Raw genomic sequence first — 21412 nt, 5'->3', positions numbered from 1 at the left:
GGTGTTGAAATGTTAAAGTTTATCTTCCATTTTTTCCTCCTCCCTTTTGAATAGCCTCCTCTTAGACAATGAGCGCTGGAAGCAAGCTGATGTTCCTGCAGAATTTCAGGATCTTGTTGATTCTATATCAGATGGAAAGATTGCTTTACCTGAAAAAAAGTCAGGGGGTATGTGTATTCTTTCACATACTTTCTTCTGATTTTATATTGTTTATTCATTTTATAGGAATGTTTAACATTTCTTTAATTGACAGTGCCTCTTGAAAAGCGTAGAACTAATAATGCCAGCTTAGTTAGTAATTGACTGGAAAAGTTATCTGTGGTAATTTGTAATAATAATTTCAGGTATTTATTGAATGTTAACCATATGCCATACACTGGGCCAGGTGCTTTTATATGCATTATTCCAGTTTATCCACACAACAATTTATGATGAAAATGCTATTGTTAACCTTATTTAGCAGTGAGGAGGCATAAGGCTTCTAGGGATTAAGAAATTTTGTATAAGGGGCACCTGGGTGGCTCAGTGGGTTAAAGCCTCTGCCTTCAGCTCAGGTCATGATCCCAGGGTCCTGGGATCGAGCCCTGCATCAGGCTCTCTGCTCAGCAGGGAGCCTGCTTCCCTTCCTCTCTCTGCCTGCCTCTCTGCCTACCTGTGATCTCTGTCTGTCAAATAAATAAATAAAATCTTAAAAAAAAAAAAAACTTTTGTACAAATGATGAGCTGAGATTTGAAACCGGTTTTATATAACTTCATGGCTTTGTTTACTATACCATGTTGTTTAAAGACACGTATTCATTCACTGAACACTAGTAAGCTGCTACTGTGTGTCAGATATTGAGACAGATAACAGTTATAATACACCTTGCAAAGGGCTAAGTCTGGGGGTGCCTGGGTGGCTCAGTTGGTTAAGCGACTGCCTTTGGCTTGGGTTGTGATCCTGGGGTCCTGGGTTCAAGCTCTGTATCAGGCTCCTTGCTTGGTGGAGGGCCTGCTTCTCCCTCTCCTATCTGCTATCCCACCTGCTTGTGCTCTCTCTCTGTCAGATAAATAAATAAAAAGTCTTTTTTAAAAAAAGGGCTAAGTCTAATGAAAAAAAAATGTGGATTAGCAATCACAAGTAATACAGTAGTGATAGGATAGAGAAAACCAAAATGTAAAGAACTCTAGAAAAAGAAAACTATAAAGGAGACTCAGAAGGAAGGGCCAGAGAGGTAGGAGGAAATCCAGAAGAATATGGAAGTAAAAAAAATTGATTTCAAGAACAGAATTGTTACTGGTATCAAATATGTCTTGGGTTTCATGTGAAAGAAATGCAATGGCTGGAAGATACTTTTGTATGCCAGTTAAATTGGAGCTGTCATGTGATAATAATGTAAATTTATATACACCTTATCCTGTAATACCAGATTTGAAATTATAAAATTGTCAAATAATTTTTTGAAAGTTTATTTTTTTAATTTTAGGTAGACTCCATGCCCAACATGGGGCTTGAACTCATGACCCTGAGATGAAGAGTCTCATGTTCTACTGACTGAGCCACCCAGGCTCTCCAATTATCAAATATTTTTAATGGAGGAGGCAGATGCATTTTCAAATTTTGTACATTTAATAAAAGTTTAATATTTTTACATAGAAATATTTTTAAATTGTGTATTTCACATTTACAGAAAATGCAACTGCACTACAAGAGAAAGACTAAGTAAAATACAAGTAGTGTCCACTAGTTTGACACGTAGGAAATCATTTGCAATTTTAGTAATCCAGTAGAGTGACAGAGTCATATTGTAGTCAATACTAAGTAACTTGAAAGATGAGGACTGTTAAATGTAGCCTCCTTTTTTGACAGGTTTGGTTGTGAAGGGGGAGTAGGTGATGAAGTAGCTCTAGAGATCCAAGAGAATAATTAGATTATTACTTTAATCCACTCAAGGAATTAAGAGTTTTAAGGTAGGAGAAACTGAATTATGTTTTTATGTTTAACAGAAAGAGGGAGAAGATTAAAGAGGAGTGACATGGACTAATTGTGAGGCAGGGCTCCTGGAATTAAGTCCAGAGTTGAGGTGAAAGGCTATCTCTTCTAACATGGTGACAAGAGCGGAGGGATTAAGGACAGGTGTAAAATAGAGTAATTCATATAGGGCAGAGAGAAGAATTGAATGAATTAAGTAGATTTCTGTTGCCTTGTAACTATTTTTTAGTAGGTGACAGTGTTGGGTGGTGGTCGCCAATCCTTTAATTGATTATATATTAGCAAAGCAAAAATACTCAAGTAGCAAAGATTGAAATAAAACCAATTATTTTAAATCACAAGTTTAAAATGATAAGATTTCTCATTTACTCTTTCAGGCTACAGTTGATGACTTCCCACTTTGTGAGATGCTCTACTAGATGTCTAAACATGTTTTCTGTCCTTGAACAGTTCAAAGTCTTAAAATCCACGGTCATACAAACATAACAATTTTTGGATTAAAATGATAAATATAGAGTGATTGAATTAACATGTGTGTGAGTGTGTGTGTGTGTGTGTGTGTGTGTGTGTGTGTGTGTGAAGTGAACTGTTTATTTACACTTTCTCTTTGGAGGATGCTGACAATAAGAGGTTTCTTTTATATACCCTACTTCAGTCCCAGTCTTTTTTTTCCTCTGAACAAGAAGAATGTACATGCTATTAGAAGTCCATCAACATTTTACTAGTTCTTACCAAGTTAAGGATTCTTGGTTATTATTCATTCATCCACCACCCATTAATGAGTTACTAGCTTTTTGGCTAGCATGGGGAAATGAAGGTTAATGGGTAGCAATTAATATTAATTGGATACTTACTTGATGATGGACAGTTTGTTCTAAGCACTTTACATTGTTATCCCATTTGCAGGTTCATGAACTAGATACCATTAGTATTCCTACCTAAAAAATACAGAAACAGACACAAACAGATTAGACAATTTGCGCAAGGTTACAGAGCTAGGAAGTGGTAGACGTGGGCTCCAAATTCAGGCCGACTGACTTTAGGACCCTCTACACTACTATGCTCTGGCGATTCTCTCTGTGATATGGAGAATTGATTAAGACACAATCCCTGTCCTCAAAAATTTAATCTGACATACAGAATGAGTTATGTTTAGAAATTATATCACACTGAATTTCTTGCCTTGATAGAAATGAGGAAGTAGATATTTAGTGTCAAGTCAAAGGGATTTGAAGCTTAGGGAAACATGATGACTTGCCCATGATAATCTAATTGATTTGGCTGATTCAGGACAAACAGTAATCCAGTCTACTGTTATTTTTACTTCAACATACTGAATTTTGTTTTATAATGATAAATGCCACATGCTGAAAATAAAATAATTTCTGGATTAAAATCTTGAAAATTAAAAACATATTATGTATAGGGACACCTGGGTGGCTGAGTTTGTTAAGCATCTGTCTTTGGCTTATGTCATGAACCCAGGGTCCTGGGATCGAGCTCCACCTTGGGCTCCCTGCTCAGAAGAGAGCCTGCTTCTCCCTCTCCCTCTGCCTGCCTCTCTGCCTAATTGTGGTCTCTCTCTGCCAAATAAATAAATCTTAAAAAAAAAAAAAAAACAACTCCACTAAATATAGGAATTAGCTTGTATTCTGAGAATTATAATAATGACAACCAGTTGAAATTCTAGTTCTGCCTTTCCAGACTAATATTTTTTTCCTTTACTACTTACTGATCACCTACCATGTACCAGACCTAGGATAGGCAGTTTATAGTCATGATCTCTGTCATTAACAGCAATGAGGTGATAGATACTGTTATCCATGTTTGATGGATACAGATGTTGAGACCAAAAGAAGTTAATAGTTGACACGAGGTCATGCATCCAATAACTGACAGTACTGGAACTCAAATCCACATTTCTCTGATTCCAAACCCAGTATACTTTATTCTCTGCCAAATTGCTTCCCAAAAGTAGATACTTATTTTCAGGAATAAGATAGTCTCAGGCCTTACCAGGCCCTAAATTGGGCCCTAAGATCTTCTTCGTTTTTTTTCTAGTTGAAAGTTTTTCCTTTAATAATTTGTCTCATCTTGTTCCTGTGTCTGTCTTGGTTATTTGTTTTACTCTCTAGCTACAGAAGAAAGGAAACCAGCGGAAGTTCTCATTGTCGAGGGACAACAGTATGCTGTTGTTGGGTGAGTGACACATTTTTCTTTATTGATTGAGTCAGTTATTTAAAACATAGGTCTTCTAGTTCCTGCTTGATGTGAATTGGAAATTTTAGATTGACAATTTTAAATCTTACAAATAATTATTGTTCTCTCCTTAATTACTGTTTATCTTGTTATTCTTGGTTGATGACATTAGTCACCCTCTGGCTATCTGGCTTTCTGGCTCTTTAGGCAAAAAGACTGCTCCCAAAAAAAACAACTCCCTGGCTAAAAGGAGAATATTTTATCTTCTGAGAGAAGATTAGAAAAGATAAGCAGTGGACCTCTACCCAGTAAAGCAGACACTAGAAGTATGCGTGGAGAGTAATATATGGTGAAAATTAAGCTGTTATAAGGGCTAGACACTTCCTTTCTTGAATCACTACTTGCTGATATCCTTCAGATTTATAAAACATTATTTTACATGGATCACTCATTTCTGAGCATCTCGTTGAACTTGGATGTCCCATAATGAATGGCTCTATTCACCTTAATCTCAAACTTTAACCTCCCAGTAGTGTTTCTTTTCAGTTTATGACATGTTCAGCTAATGAGCTGCTAACTTTCTTAGGAGAACCTTTTGTGACTTAGCAATAAACTTTTTAGAAGATACCATTGTTCTTTGAAGCCACAGTTTCTTTTTCATCTCACTAAGAAAATCAAGACTATGTTCCCATCATTAATTCAAGTTATGATTGAGCACCTACTATATAATCAGAAGCACTGGGTAGGCTTTTTGTCAGTGTTTTGGCAAGGGATGGGACACCTGCCTTATATATTTTTTTAGGGGGGGAGGGGCAGAAGGAGAGGGAGAGAGACAGTCCCAAGCAGGCTCTACGCCCCAGCATACCTGCCTTATTGAAGAGCCTTAATAGGAATGCCACACAGAGAGAGATGTGCCACCACACTTAAGGAAGTACTCATTCTTGGTACCATGCAGTGCTGACCCTGTAGTTGCATGACCCTGAAAATGAGTGCCTCCTTCATTTTGCACCCGAGGAATCTGTCTTGCCTCACTTTAGTCCCTACTCTGCTGCATTTATAGGTAAAACACATGAGTTCCTAGTTACCAAGGTCAGTATTGATTTTTATGTGTTGAATCATTTTAACCTTCTTGTTTTGACTTCTTCTTGGGTCATCTTTCTTTTTTTACAGAACTGTATTGCTGTTGATAAGAATTATCCTTGAATATTGCCAGTGTGTAGACAATATCCCATCTGTTACTACTGACATGCTTACTCGTCTATCAGATTTATTGAAGGTGTGTATGATTTCACACTGTGATGGAAAAGTAGTTGAAAGAATTAATTCATTAGGGTATGACCAGTCTTCAAACTAAGACATTTCAAGGTTAAGTTATCTTTAAGACATTAATTTTGAGACATTTAATTGTGGTTGAATCACAACATGTTACTGGAAGAAGGCTGCCTACTTCCTTCTCACTTTTAGTGATTCCTCATTATACCCATAGAGTTGTTAATGACATTGGAGACAGGAGATGATTTGTTCGTTAGGTGCTGAACATGACTGAGGCCACTTAGGTCAAAAAACCTGGACTGGTTTCAAATGTGCATGGAAGGAATTCACTGAACTTTACAAAATTCATCTCACTAAGGTTAGAGATTTTTCTTAAATCATTCTTTCAGAACCATTGATGTCAAATGAAAATGTGGAGATAATCTTATTCAGCCATTTCATTTTAACAGGTATTTTTAACTGCTAGTATAAAGAAAATTAGACATTTTTTCAAAATGTCTAATCAGTTAATTCTGCCCCCAAATTGAGTTGTCATATTTTAGTTCAGAAAGATTTTGTTACTCTTTTGAAAATGGGACCTTCCAGTATGAATGACTAAAACTGAAATTGTTTTTTTTATTAAAGTATAATTAACATATAGTATATTGTTTCAGTGAAACTGAACTAGTTTTATGAATGCAGATTAAAGATTAACTTCTGAACAGTTGTTTTTAGAATTTCACTTTTTTCCCACCAGACAATAAATATTAACATCATCCCTTTTTCTGTCATTACATAAATAGGTCCTAATTGCTCCTACTAGAAAATCCATTTGGTCCTTGAATGAGAGGAAAGAGGAATGTATTTTTAGAACTATAGACACATTACCAGCATATATAGAATAATTTTTAATAAATTGTTGGGCTTTTTTTTCTCCTTCCTTTGTTAGTACTTCAATTCAAGAAGTTGCCAGTTAGTTCTTGGAGCTGGTGCACTGCAAGTTGTTGGACTAAAAACAATAACTACAAAAAATTTGGGTATGGATTCTTGCTTTTAATTCACATGCTGAGATTTTACAGTGAGGTCACCATCCTCATTGTGTTTTTATTATACCTGATGTTCTTATGACTCTAATTAAAGGCTCTAAAAGTAGCAAATGTGCTTCATCTTCTATGTATTAACATAACTGAAAAAATTAACTTCTGGGGAAATGTTAGGAAGAATTTCAACTCTAACAAATACAACTTACTTGGAAGTTGCACCACTATAGAAAATGTTAAGATGTAGTAAGTATGAGGTGCTTTGAGGTGAAAGGAATCTGAATGTCAGAAGAGAATCAGTTTTCCCCTTAGCTTCCTCATGTCAGTAATACCAGCAACTTGAGTTCATTGGGAAAAGCAGCATGTTTGCTACATTATTCAGTACCAAATAATTTTTTAAAAATTTTTTTACTTATTTGAGAGAGAGCACTGAAGCAGGAAGGGGCAGAGAGGGAGAGAGAAAGAAGAAGCAGACTCTGCACTGAGCACGGAGCCCAATGTGGGCTCAACCACGACCATGAGATCATGACCCAAGCCAAAACCAGGAGTCAGACACCCAACTGACTGAGACAGCCAGGTGCTCCCCAAATCATTTTCTTAACCGAAGTGAAATAGTTGCTTTCTGCTGTGTGTTCTTCATTGATGAAATAAACTGTAGGAAACTAATTGACATTTTTTGTTTAATTTGATACTTAAACTCAACTAATACCGTTTTTTGTTTCTCCCTGATATATTCACTTCCTGGATCTTCAGCTCTTTCTTCACGTTGTTTGCAGTTAATTGTGCACTACATTCCTGTGATCAGGGCTCATTTTGAAGCTCGACTGCAGCCTAAGCAGTATAGCATGCTTAGGCATTTTGATCATATCACTAAGGTACTTTTCCTTAGATTTTCTACTGGAGTTTCATAATTGCTAAGTATTTTTTAGATGTGTCCCAGGGACTTTAAAATATAGTGTTCTTTCTCATTACAGGACTACCATGACCACATTGCTGAAATATCAGCCAAGCTTGTAGCGATAATGGATAGCTTATTTGACAAGCTATTATCTAAGGTAAATGATTTATGGAAATTATTAGGCATTGTTTAAAGGCATTGTGCCTTTTTGCAGTTGTCTAACCAGTCAAATTCATCAGGGTTTAGAAAAACTCAATAAAATGTTCAGATTGCCCAAATAATGGATAATCATATCCTAAGGGGGCTGAAAGGGGACAGGAGGGAGATTATTTTAAGAATGAAAGAAACCCTATGCAGAAGTAATTTTATATGAGCTGCATCGACAAATATGTGCCTTCATCGAACAAGGGTTTTTTTTTTGTTTTTTTTTTTTTTTAATTTATTTATTTGAGAGAGAGAGATCACAAGTAGGCAGAGAGGCAGGCAGAGAGAGAGGGGGAAGCAGGCTCCCTGCTGAGCAGAGAGCCAGATGCGGGACTCAATCCCAGGACCCTGAGATCATGACCCGGGCCGAAGGCAGAGACTTAAGCCACTGAGCCACCCAGGCGCCCCTCGAACTAGGTTTTTGTCTGAAAGTGTTCCAGAGACAGAATTGAGAGAAAAAAGATCAAAATAGAGAAAAAAGTAAATAAATTATCTGTGGTAAGGTATGTTCTTTATTTTCCAGACTGCAATGGCAGAGTCTGAGGTGCTCTATTATTTCTCTCATAGATAATCAGTTTTAGTATCTGTTTCCTATTTGCTTTCTATTCTTAATGGGTCATTAAAAGAAGCAGTGGTTTCCAGTGAATCCTCTATTACACCGGAGGGTAACTTTAGAAAAATGTCACTTTATCAGACCTAGTCACTTTTGCCCCATCCCCTACTCTTTTCATTCCCTAAGTACAATACCTATCTTAGGAAGAAAGCAGAAATTTCATAACTTGGAAATTTGAAGGTTTATTTAGTTTATATGTGCATGCTTGAGAGTATATTTAGGGTAATCATCAACCCAGGCACTTTGGTATGCTTTTCTGCCGCTTGCATTCTTCAGGATTCTGAAGGAATCCTGGCAGGAGCAACAAGCATGTGAAAATCATAAAAGTGCAAGGTGAAGCAGTGCCCATTCACAGAGATTAGGTGTGGGCTTGTATCTTTGAAGATGACAGTGAGGAAAGAGTCCTTGGAAAATAAGATTGCATTTGTTTAATCATTCTCAAATGTTTTGGTCACAGGACCTCTTTATACTTAAAAATAATTGCAGATGCCAAAGAACTTTTATTCATGCAAATTTTACCTATCAGTAAGTACCATCCTAGAAATTAAAACTAAGAAAAATTTAAAACACAAGAATACACAAACACATGGCCATCAGAACAATGACATTGTTGAAAGTCATTGAAAAATCTCCATTCTTTAAACATGAAAGAATGAGTGTGAAGAAGTAATAGTTTATTAGTATTATGAAAATGGTTTTTACTTCACAGATTCCCACAAAGAGTCTCTGATTCCCAGGTGTCCCCACACAACACTTTGAGAATGTTGGGTGTAGTTGATACATAACATAGATATTTTATGCTTTTAAGAAGCTTAAGGAATTTATATTTGTATGCAGACATACCTACATTATGCTGTACCTGTTAAATTAGTTTCCAGTTTTGTATGGAGAAAAATGATTGTTTAGGAATTCTCTTTTTTTTAAAATTAACATATAATGTATTATTAGCCCCAGGGGTACATGTCTGTGAATTGCCAGGTTTACACACTTCACAGCACTCACCATAGCACATACCCTCCCGAATGTCCATAATCCAACCACCCTCACCCTACCCTCCTCCCCCCAGCAACCCTCCGTTTGTTTCCTGAGAATAAGAGTCTCTTACGGTTTGTCTCTCTCCTGATCCCATCTTGTTTCATTTATTCTTTTCCTACCCCACAAACTCCCCATGTTGCTTCTCGACTTCCTCATATCAGGGAGATCATATGATAGTTGTCTTTCTCCAGTTGGCTTATTTCGCTAAGCATAATACCCTCTGGTTCCATTCACGTCATCGCAAATGGCAAGATTTCATTTCTTTTGATGGCTGCATAGTATTCCATTGTATATATATACCACATCTTCTTTATCCATTCATCTGTTGATGGACATCTAGGTTCTTTCCATAGTTTGGCTATTGTAGACATTGCTGCTATAAACATTCGGGTTCATGTGCCCCTTCTGATCACATTTGTATCTTTAAGGTAAATACCTAGTAGTGTAATTGCTGGTTCGTAGGGTAGCTCTGTTTTCAACTTTTTGAGGAACCTCCATGCTGTTTTCAGAGTGGTTGCACCAGCTTGCTTCCCACCAACAGTGTAGGAAGGTTCCCCTTTCTCCGCATCCTCGCCAGCACCTGTCATTTCCTGCCTTGTTAATTTAATTTTTTTAAGATTTATTTATTTGACAGAGATCACAAGTAGGCAGAGAGAGAGGAAGGGAAGCAGGCTCCCTGCTGAGCAGAGAGCCCGATGTAGGGCTCGATCCCAGGACCCTGGCATCATGACCTGAGCCGAAGGCGGAGGCTTTAACCCACTGAGCCACCCAGGCTCCCCTGACTTGTTAATTTTAGCCATTCTGACTGGTGTGAGGTGGTAGGTATCTCATTGTGGTTTGATGTGTATTTCCCTGATGCCGAGTGATGTGGAGCAATTTTTCATGTGTCTGTTGGCCATCTGGATGTCTTCTTGGCAGAAATGTCTGTTCATGTCCTCTGCCCATTTCTTGATTGGATTATTCTTTAGGTGTTGAGTTTGATAAGTTCTTTATAGATTTTGGATACTAGCCCTTTATCTGATATGTCGTTTGTAAATATCTTCTCCCATTCTGTCAGTTGTCTTTTGGTTTTGTTAACTGTTTCCTTTGCTGTGCAAAAGCTTTTGATCTTGATAAAGTCCCAATAGTTCATTTTTGCCCTTGCTTCCTTGCCTTTGGCGATGTTCCTAGGAAGAAGTTGCTGCGGCTGAGGTTGAATAGGTTGCTGCCTGTGTTCTCCTCAAGGATTTTGATGGATTCCTTTCTCACATTGAGGTCCTTTATCCATTTTGAGTCTATTTTTGTGTGTGGTGTAAGGAAATGGTCCAGTTTCATTTTTCTGCATGTGACTGTCCAATTTTCCCCAACACCATTTGTTGAAGAGACTGTCTTTATTCCATTGGACATTCTTTCCTGCTATGTCAAAGATTAGTTGACCATAGAGTTGAGGGTCTATTTCTGGGCTCTCTATTCTTCCATTGATCTATGTGTCTGTTTTTGTGCTGGTACCATACTGTCTTGATGATGACAGTTTTGTAATAGAGCTTGAAGTCTGGAATTGTGATGCCACCAACTTTAGCTTTCTTTTTCAGTATTCCTCTGGCTATTTGAGGTCTTTTCTGGTTCCATATAAATTTTAGGATTATTTGTTCCATTTCTTTGAAAAAAATGGATGGGATTTTGATAGGGATTGCATTAAATGTGTAGATCGCTTTAGGTAGCATACACATATTCATAGTATTTGCTCTTCCAGTCCATGAGCATGGAACATTTTTCCATTTCTTTGTATCTTCCTCAATTTCTTTCATGAGTACTTTATAGTTTTCTGAGTACAGATTCTTTGCCTCTTTGGTTAGGTTTATTCCTAGGTATTTTATGGTTTTGGGTTCAATTGTAAATGGGGTTGACTCCTTAATTTCTCTTTCTTCTGTCTTGTTGTTGGTGTAGAGAAATGCAACTGATTTCTGTGCATTGATTTTATATCCTGACACTTTACTGAATTCCTGTACAAGTTTTAGCAGATTTGGAGTGGAGTCTTTTGGGTTTTCCACATATAGTATCATATCATCTGCAAAGAGTGATAGTTTGACTTCTTCTTTGCTGATTTGGATGCCTTTAATTTCTTTTTGTTGTCTGATTGCTAAGTCTAGGACTTTTAGTACTATGTTGAATAGCAGTGGTGATAATGGACATCCCTGCCGTGTTCCTGACGTTACGGAAAAGCTTTCAGGTTTTCTCCATTGAGAATGATATTTGCGGTGGGTTTTTCATAGATGGCTTTGATGATATTAAGGTATGTATCCCTACACTTTGAAGAGTTTTGATCAGGAAAATATGCTGTACTTTGTCGAATGCTTTTTCAGCATCTATTGAGAGTATCATATGGTTCTTGTTCTTTCTTTTATTAATGTATTTTATCACGTTGATTGATTTGTGGATGTTGAACCAACCTTGCAGCCCTGGAATAAATCCCACTTAGTCGTGGTGAATAATCCTTTTAATGTACTGTTGGACCCTATTGGCTAGTATTTTGATGAGAATTTTTGCATCTGTGTTTATCAAGGATATTGGTCTGTAATTCTTTTTTTTGATGGGATCCTTGTCTGGTTTTGGGATCAAGGTAATGCTGGCCTCATAAAATGAGTTTGGAAGTTTTCCTTTCATTTCTATTTTTGGAACAGTTTCAGGAGAATAGGAATTAATTCTTCTTTAAATGTTTGGTAGAATTCCCCTGGGAAGCCATCTGGCCCTGGGCTCTTGTTTGTTGGGAGATTTTTGATGACTGCTTCAATCAATTTACTGGTTATGGGTCTGTTCAGATTTCTATTTCTTCCTGGTTCAGTTGTGGTAGTTTATATGTCTCTAGGAATGCATCCATTTCTTCCAGATTGTCAAATTTGCTGGTGTATAGTTGCTCATAATATGTTCTTATAATTGTTTGTATTTCTTTGGTGTTGGTTGTCATCTCTCCTCTTTCATTCATGATTTTATTTATTTGGGTCCTTTCTCTTTTCTTTTTGATAAGTCTGGCCAGGTGTTTATCAATCTTACTAATTCTTTCAAAGAACCAGCTCCTAGTTTCGTTGATTTGTTCTATTGTTTTTTTGGTTTCTATTTCATTGATTTCTGCTCTGATCTTTATTATTTCTCTTCTGCTGGGTTTAGGCTTTATTTGCTGTTCTTTCTCCAGCTCCTTTAAGTGTAGGGTTAGGTTGTGTATTTGAGACCTTTCTTGTTTCTTGAGAAAGGCTTGTACTGGTATATATTTTCCTCTCAGGACTGCCTTTGCTGTGTCCCAAAGATTTTGAACATTGTGTTTTTATTATCATTTGTTTCCATGAGTTTTTTAAATTCTTCTTTAATTTCCTGGTTGACCCATTCATTCTTTAGAAGGATGCTCTTTAGTTTCCATGTATTTGGAGTCTTTCCAAATTTCCTCCTGTGATTAAGTTCTCGCTTCAGAGCACTGTGGTCTGAAAATATGCAGGGAATGATCCTAATTTTGATACCAGTTGAGACCTGATTTATGACCCAGGATGTGATCTATTCTGGAGAATGTTCCATGTGCACTAGAGAAGAATGTGTATTCTTTTGCTTTGGGATGGAATGTTCTGTATATATCTGTGATGTCCATCTGGTCCAGTGTGTCATTTAAGGCCTTTATTTCCTTGTTGATCTTTTGCTTGGATGATCTGTCCATTTCAGTGAGGGGAGTGTTAAAGTCCCCTACTATTGTATTATTGTCGATGTGTTTCTTTGATTTTGCTATTAATTGGTTTATGTAGTTGGCTGCTCCCATGTTAGGGGCAGAGATATTTAAAATTGCTAGATCTTCTTGTTGGACAGACCTTTTGAGTATGATATAGTATCCTTCCTTATCTCTTATTATAGTCTTTGGCTTAAAATCTAATTGATCCTGATATAAGGATTGCCACCCCAGCTTTCTTTTGATGTCCATTAACATGGTAAATTGTTTTCCACCCCCTCACTTTAAATCTGGAGGTGTCTTTGGGTCTAAAATGAGTTTCTTGTAGACAGCATATTGATGGGTTTTGTTTTTTTATCCATTCTGATACCCTGTGTCTTTTGATTGGGGCATTTAGCTCATTTACATTCAGGGTATCTATTGAGAGATACGAATTTAGTGCCATTGTATTGCCTGTAAGGTGACTGTTACTGTATATTGTCTCTGTTCCTTTCTGATCTACTACTTTTAGGCTCTCTCTTTGCTTAGAGGACTCCTTTGAATATTTCCTGTAGAACTGGTTTGGTGTTTACGAATTCTTTTAGTTTTTGTTTGTTCTGGAAGCTTTTAATCTCTCCTTCTATTTTCAATGATAGCCTAGCTGGATATAGTATTCTTGGCTGCATGTTTTTCTCGTTTAGTGCTCTGAATATATCATGCCAGTCCTTTCTGGCCTGCCAGGTCTCTGTGGATAAGTCTGTTGCCAATCTAATATTTTACCATTGTATGTTACAGACTTCTTTTCCCTGGCTGCTTTCAGGATTTTCTCTTTATCGCTAAGACTTGTAACGTTTCCTATTAGGTGAGGGGGTGTGGACCTATTCTTATTGATTTTGAGCGGGGTTCTCTGTGCCTCCTGGATTTTGATGCTTGTTCCCTTTGCCATATTATGGAAATTCTCTCCAATAATTCTCTCCAATATACCTTCTGCTCCCCCTCTTTATTCTTCTTCTGGAATCCCAATTGTTCTAATGGTGTTTCATCTTATGGTATTACTTATCTCTCGAATTCTCCCTTCGTGGTCCAGTAGTCATTTGTCTCTCTTTTGCTCAGCTTCTTTATTCTCTGTCATTTGGTCTTCTATATCACTAATTCTCTCTTCTAATTTATCCTATCAGTAAGAGCCTCCATTTTTTATTGCACCTCATTAATAGCTTTTTTGATTTCAACTTGGTTAGATTTTAGTTTTTATTTTTCCAGAAATGGCTTTTATTTCTCCAGACAGCATTTCTCTAATATCTTCCATGCCTTTTTCAAGCCCGGCTAGCACCTTGAGAGTCGTCATTCTGAACTCTAGATCTGACATATTACCTATGTCCATATTGATTAGGTCCCTGGCCTTTGGTACTGCATCTTGTTCTTTTTTTTTTGTGGTGAGTTTTTCCGCCTTGTCATTTTATCCAAGATAAGAATATATGAAGGAGCAAATAAAATATAAAAGGGTGGCAAAGACCCCAGTAAAATGTGCTTTAGCCAAATCAGAGGAGACCCCAAATCGTGGGGGGGAAGAAAGAGGGTAAAAACAAGTTCAGAAAAACAAAAAAAAATTTAAAAGAGAAAAAAAATATAGAGAAAAAATATAAAAAAGAAAAAAATATATATATATTAGATTGGTGGATAGAACAGGTTCACCCACTTAATTTTGGGAGTATTTTGATCTCTTAGAAGAAACTACCTCCCAAAATTTTAAAGAATGAAAAACATATATAAGCGTAAACATGATGAAGGGATGGAATATGACTGTAAAGATGAAAAAAAATTTTTTTTTTAATTTCTAAAAAAGGAGTTGACAAGATAAATTGGTTGAGAGAATAAAGAAAAAGAAAGTGGAGAGAATTTGCTCAGGCTGGAAACTAGAATAAAACCCTGTGCTAGATTTAGGGCATATTTTGATCTATTAGAAGAAGTTGTATCCCAAATTTTTTTAGAAGAAAAAAACCCTATGTGCATACAAGAAATAAAGTTAGATACCCTGAAGGATAAAATGTTACTATAATAATGAAGGCTCAAAAAAATTTTTTGAAAGATATTAAGATAAACTAGTTAAAAAATGTTAAAGGAGTAAAGGGTAAAAGTTAAAAAAAATTTAGCAGAAGATAAAAATAAAATTAAAAAAATTTAATTAACTTTGCAAGACTAAAGAATCATGGGGAGAAACCCATGAATTCCATGCTTTGCTTTCTCCTCCTCTGGAATTTGGCTGTTCTCCTTGGTAAGTGAACTTGTTCCTTGCTGGATTTCTTGCTGATCTTTTTGGGGAGGGGCCTGTTGTAATGATTCTCAAGTATCTTTGCCAGAGGCGGAATTGCACTACCTTTACCAGGGGCCTGGCTAAGTAATCCGCTTGGGTTCGCTTTCGGGAGCTTTTGTTCCCTGAACGCTTTCCGTAGAGTTCTGGAGGACGGGAATGAAGATGGCGGCCTCCCAGTCTCTGGCCCAGAGGAGCCGAGAGCTGGAGCCCCATTCCTCAGTGCACCATCGGAGAAAAGCACTCAATCACTCCCGTCTCCTTGGCCTCTGGCTAAGCTCTGAGCTCACCCAGCCTGTGACCAAGTGTCTCTGTTTCTGGCACACAGCCCTGTCTGGAGTCTCTGAACCCTGCAGATCTCTGAGCTCTTCCAGGGGAGTCTCCCCAGATCTTGTGGGGTCCCCCCTCACAGAGCAGTGACCTGTGGCATGGATCACGATTAGGTAACCCCGAGTTGAGAGCTCACTCCTCCGGTCCATCTCGGTAGCCGGCTTCCCTACTCTAATACCTGTGAGCTCTGCGACTCAGACACCCCCGATCCTTCTGTGACCCCATGGCACCTGAGACCACGCTGTCCCCGCGTGGGCTTCACCCCTGTTTAGCCTCTGGAGCGATGTCCCTCAGCAGAATAGACTTTTAAAAGTTTTGGTTTTGTGCTCCGTTGCTCCGCCGCTTGCCAGGAGCCTGCCCCTCCCCCCGCAGTCTGTCTTTGCGTCGCTTTGGATTCACTTCTCCGCTGGTCCTGCATTTCAGAAAGTGGTCGATTGTCTGCTTCTAGAATTGCTGCTCCTCTTCTCTTTGATCTCCTGTTGGATTTGTAGGTGTTCAGAATGGTTTGATAAGCTATCTACCTGATCTCCTGCTACCTGATGTTGTCTCAGCCTGCTACTTCTCCGCCATCTTGACTCCTCCCGCAGGAATTCTCTTTTTTTATGGTTGCCAAGTACAAACTAAATTCAGAAGCAGTACTGTTTTCCTTTTTGATAAATGGCCTTCTTCTGTCTACCAGAAGTTAATAAATAATACACTGTGACCACTCTAAAGGAGTTTACCATCTATTACAGGAGGGGAGGTGGTCGGGGGATGGGTTAAATGGTTTATGGGGATTAAGGAGGGCACTTGTGATGAGCCACAGGTATCTATGTAAGTGATGAATCACTAAATTCTACACCTGAAACTAATATTAGACTGTATGTTAACTAATCGCATTTAAATAAAGATTCGGAGAAAAGTGATGAGCTAATTTTTAAGGAAAGAAGTTTATCAGGGCGCCTGAGTGGCTCAGTCAGTTAAGCATCTGCCTTCGTCACAGGTCAGGGTCCTGGGATCGAGTCCTGCATCAGGCTCTCTGCTTAGCAGGGAGTCTGCTTCTCCCTCTCCTGCCTGCTGCTCTGCCTACCTGTGCTCTCTATCTCTTTGTCAAATAAATAAATAAAATCTTTAAAAAAAGAGAGAAAGAAAAGTTTATTATCCAACAAGGCAGAGGGCTGTAAATACCTGATAGTGTCAAATAAGGTAAATGTTAAATAGTGGAACTAGTAATAAGCTCTGGAGTATAATGAAGCAAAACCAAAAAAGTGCCAGTACTCAAATCCATGATTTATTCTGTGGGGTTTTTTTTTTGTTGTTGTTGTTTGGTTGGTTGGTTTACCAAGAAGTAGGACTGTGGCTTGAGTTTTTCCTGTGACAAATTTATTTATTTATTTATTTATTTATTTATTTATTAAGAAAAAGAATTATTTAATGAGCTTTCCACATATTTATCACCTTTATGTAACAGTCACATTTTGCTTTTTTTGCTAAAATATTTTTTTATTTTTTTAAGATTTATTTATCTTAGAGAGAGAGCACTACTAGGGTGGGTGGAGAAACAGAAGGAGAGAATCTCAAGCAGACTTCCTGCTGTGCACAGAGCTGGATATTCAGGGCTTGATCTCACAACCCTAAATCATGACCTGAGCCAAAAATCAGGAGTTGGGTGCCTAACCTACTGAGCCACCTTGTTGGCCCCATAAAATATTTTATAGTAAAAGTGAGGCATATGATATTTCAGCCCTGAATAATTCAGTTATGTATGTCTAAAAACTGAAACTTTCTTACATATTCATGCTACCAAATCACACTTAACAAAATTAACAATAATTCCTTAATATCATCTAATGTTTATTCCTATTTAAAATTTATCGATTATCCCAAAATGTCAATAACTTGTTTAAACAAGGGTTTCTATAGTTTACATACAGCATTTAGTTATTATGTGTCTTAAGTCTTACAAACTTTAAATATACTCCTCCCCATTATTTTTAATGTCAAGAATGTGCCTAGTCTTTGCAACTTAGTATTTTCACTACTATATTCCTACTGAGACTTCTGTTACCTTGACCTATTACATTCTCCCAGTTAATAAGTCTCTATTTGCCACTCCCTGCCCTAGTTGCTTTCATGGGTTACCCAGGAGTTTAGCTCTGTTTTTAATTCATCCCAGGATAGCAGACAGTGTTTGGTTTGGGTTAACCTCTTAATTTTAGCTTTTTATTTTCTTACCTGAAAATTTAATTTGGAGAAAGAAGGATAACACAGTAATATAGGCTGATTCTAAAAAGCTAATAAGTGATGGTACCATTGCTTGGATAGAATGAAACATAAACATCTAATTATACTGGCTAAATTAATGTCCCAGCTGTATTTATTCCTGTATTCATTCATTCATTCATTCATTCAGGAAATTAAATTGAGTTAGGTAACTGGGATACATAAGGTGAAGAAGTCTTCACTATTGTCCCTCAAATAGTAAACTATCTAATAAGAAAAGTATATCAATAATTATAACAGAAGGTAGAATATGGAAAGAGCCTAAATAAGGAATCTGTTTTGTGCTATTAGAGCTTTTAATGCTTTGGAAGAGCTGGTTGCCAGCTGAGGAGGGAGATCTGGGAAAACTTTATGGATGAGGCATGCACGTAAGTCTTGCTTTTAAAGATAGGCATGGTTAGGGCAAACAAAGTTGAGGCAAAGAGGTGCTTTGAGGCAGCAGCATTTTAGGGAGGAATCATAAGGAGGAAGATCAGTGTCAGGGATTTGGAGTCAGGTAGATCTAAGTTCATGTTTGTCCCAGATAAGCCATTAAAGCACCTTGGGCAAATTAATCTCCTTAAACCTCAGTTTCTGTCTTTAAATGGGGAAAATAATAGAGCCTTATAAAGTTGTAGTAAGGATTAATGAGATAATATTTATGTGGAATGCTTTTCTTTTATCATATGTCTGACTATAGCAAGTTTCTAGTAAATGTTGACTGCTAATGCTTTTGCTGTTGTTAAAATAACAGAGGTAAGTTTTTCTATTTAGCTAATGTATTAGGGTGGTTGAACTGAGGAATGGAAGATATGTTGGACAGACAGTGAAGAGTTTTTGCTATCAGTGGAAAGCTGATGGATTTAAGTCCAGCTTATGGAGGTATAATTTATGTTCAGTAAGATTTACCCTTTCTATATACGTAATTTGCTAACTTTAACCTATGTGGTAGTAGAACTACCACAATCAAGATATAGAACAGTTCCATCACTGTTAAACATTCTCTCAGGCGCTTTTGCAATCACTTCTCTCCCCACATCCAAAACCTTGACAACCACTGATCTGATTTTCATCTGCTGTTATAAAAATTTGTGTACACATCTATAGGTGGGTACATGTTCCATTTCTTTTGTATAAATACCTTGGATTAGATTGATGGTTGTATAGAAGTATAAAACTTCATGATATCTTTATAAAAAGCTGCCACATTTTTTTCATGTGTTTTACCAATTGCTTAGACTCTGCTAATGGTGGTATAGGAAGGTGAATGAAACATTCATACCATTTTTTTCCCTACTTGCGATATATGAGAGTTCTAGGGGCTCTTCATCCTCACCAGCACTTTCTATTGTATCTCTGTTTGTTTTTTAAAATTAGAACTCTAATAGGTCTGTATGGAGTGATAACTCATTGTGGTTTTAGTTTACATAATAACTTATATGTTGAGCATCTTTTCATGTATTGGTTTTCACCCGCATCTTTTCTTTGGTAGCATGTTCAGACTTTTGGCTAATTTTTAAAAATTGTGTTATTGAGTTGTGAGAGTTCTCTAAATATTCTTGATACAAGTCCTTTATCAAATATGTGTTTCATAAGTATTTCCTTCCAGTCTGTCACTTATCTTTTCATTTTCTTAACAGTGTCATAGAAAGAACAGTTTTAAATTTTGATGAGTTCCAGTTTATCATTTTTTCTTTTATCATTCATGCTTCTTGTTGTCCTAAGAAATTTTTGTGTAACCCACATAACAAAGATGATTCTGTGTTTTCTTCTGAAGGATTTATTACTTCAGGTTTTATATGTATATTTGTTATCCATTTCTAGTTGATTTTTGTATATAGTGCAGAGTATGAGTCAGTGTTCTTTTTTCTGGATAGTTCCAGAATCTTTTTTTTTGAAAAGACTGTCCTTTCTCCATTGGCACTTTTGTTGAAAATCAATTGACTTTTTTCCTGTGGGTCTATTTTCGGACTCTCTATTCTGTTCCATTGGTCTATAAGTCTGTTTTAGACCAATGCCATGTCTTAATGTCTTAACTGCTGTAGCATTATTAAAAGTCTTGAAATCAGGTTAAGTCCTTGGATGTTAAGCCTTCTCAGTGTTCCAACCCCTCTTCCAGTGGTAGCCAACCTCTGCTTTGATTGGTTTTTGATCCTGGGCTTAAAGGTATTTTTTTGTTTCTACACAACCCTGGGAATAAAGAAATTGGTGCCCTTTCTCTGTGATTTTACGATTTTGCTTTAAGAGGAGGGTGTATGGAAGTGGGCAGTTCTTGTTCTTTTTCTCTAGTGGTGGCCAGTCACCTCCTGCTTGTCTGTGAGAATGATTCTGTGGTCTCCAGTTCTGACCCCAGTATTGTTTGTGAGGACCTTTCGGATACCCATGGAGGAGAACTTGTGAGTGAGCGCATACTTCCCTTGTGGCCAGTGTTCTCATTTATTGTAAATATATAGTAGTCCATAATTGGCCCTTGGGAATTTGTTAAAATGTTGTTTTCTTTCTATTTGTTTCTGTGGTGGTCATCTCTTCTTCCTATGCTCTGCCAAAGTGAGACAGTTCCTGTGTCCCATCTCTCCTCAGTGGGGCTTGTCACTTTTTGGAATTAGTTCCTTTGTTTCCTGGGACCTCTGTTGTCTGACGGGTTCAAGAAAAGTTCGGATTTTGTAAGTTATTACAGTTTTTTCTTGTGGTGAGGGTAGTAGAATATTCTTTTACAGCTTTCTAAATTTTAAATAGAAGTAGAACCCAAAAGTTTTTAAAATAACAAATCATAGGATTAGAATTGTACTTTAGTAGTATTTATTGGATAGTACATAGAATGGATTTGAGGTAATATGGCATGTCCTCTGTTTGGAATACTTTAACTTAATTTTTTTCATTTGAAGACTCAGCAGTCCAGGTGTGCTGCTCGGGAAGCCATCTCTGCTGTTGCCTAATTGTCCTCACCCATGTTTTTGGAGCATGCAGTGCCCACTTTCTGGAATACCAGCCAGCTTTTAGGCTGTCAGCTCCCTAGAGCGCTCGGTCTCTGACTCATCTTTGTACACTCCAGCCAGCGTAGCATCTGACACATTGTTCAGTCGTACACATTCACATACATACATACACACACTCATATACCTGTATACCTATGTACATACTTATACACATATATGTACATATATATACCTATATACTTAATAATTACATATGTGTGTGTATATATGCAGATATATACACACATTTAAGAAAATATGTATCCAGAGTTTGTTATGTACCAGGCAGTTTTATTAAATGTTTGTTGACCTTATATCTGGACTCATTAAAATGTGACTACATTTTTTCAGGTGAGAAGTATTGAAGATCTCACCTCGGGCAGTGTTTCTCAGCTGAGACAGTTTTGTCCCCTGAGGACATTCAGAAGGGTTGGGAACATTTTTGGTCGTCACAGTTTGGGAAGTGGAACGATATTGGTAGCTAGTAAGTAGAGGTTAGGAATGCTACTGAACATTCTATAATAAACAGGATAGCCCTCCCAACAAAGAATAAGATAGCCCAAAATGTTGGTAGTTAGAGGATGAGAAACTGACCTAGAGTACTAACTTGCAAAATAATCTGAAAGTACATTGATGGCACTTAGTCACCAACTCAATACAAGGAACCAAGGATAAGGAGGAA

At 37.3% G+C, this 21412-nt stretch overlaps 1 protein-coding gene across 6 annotated transcripts in view; it reads left to right on the top strand.

Annotated features, from left to right (window-relative positions):
* LOC111147949 (VPS54, GARP complex subunit) overlaps nt 1–21412 on the top strand; it is a 103858-nt gene that overhangs the window by 72697 nt on the left and 9749 nt on the right. For 5 of the 6 annotated variants that reach the window (XM_022504227.1, XM_022504226.1, XM_022504228.1 and 2 more), the window contains 6 exons: nt 55–167; nt 4108–4171; nt 5342–5447; nt 6372–6459; nt 7216–7337; nt 7437–7517. In XM_022504227.1, the coding sequence (XP_022359935.1) occupies nt 55–167; nt 4108–4171; nt 5342–5447; nt 6372–6459; nt 7216–7337; nt 7437–7517 (574 nt within the window). Of the gene's footprint in view, nt 1–54; nt 168–4107; nt 4172–5341; nt 5448–5700; nt 5802–6371; nt 6460–7215; nt 7338–7436; nt 7518–21412 lie in introns of those variants that run through there. The other variant, XR_002640658.1, reaches the window with a different exon arrangement.

This window comes from Enhydra lutris, unplaced genomic scaffold (assembly GCF_002288905.1).
Source record: "Enhydra lutris kenyoni isolate GAN:26980312 unplaced genomic scaffold, ASM228890v2 scaffoldscaffold18, whole genome shotgun sequence".
In the NCBI taxonomy this organism is placed as follows: Eukaryota; Metazoa; Chordata; class Mammalia; order Carnivora; family Mustelidae; genus Enhydra; species Enhydra lutris.
This window is presented reverse-complemented; position numbering and strand designations above follow the sequence as displayed.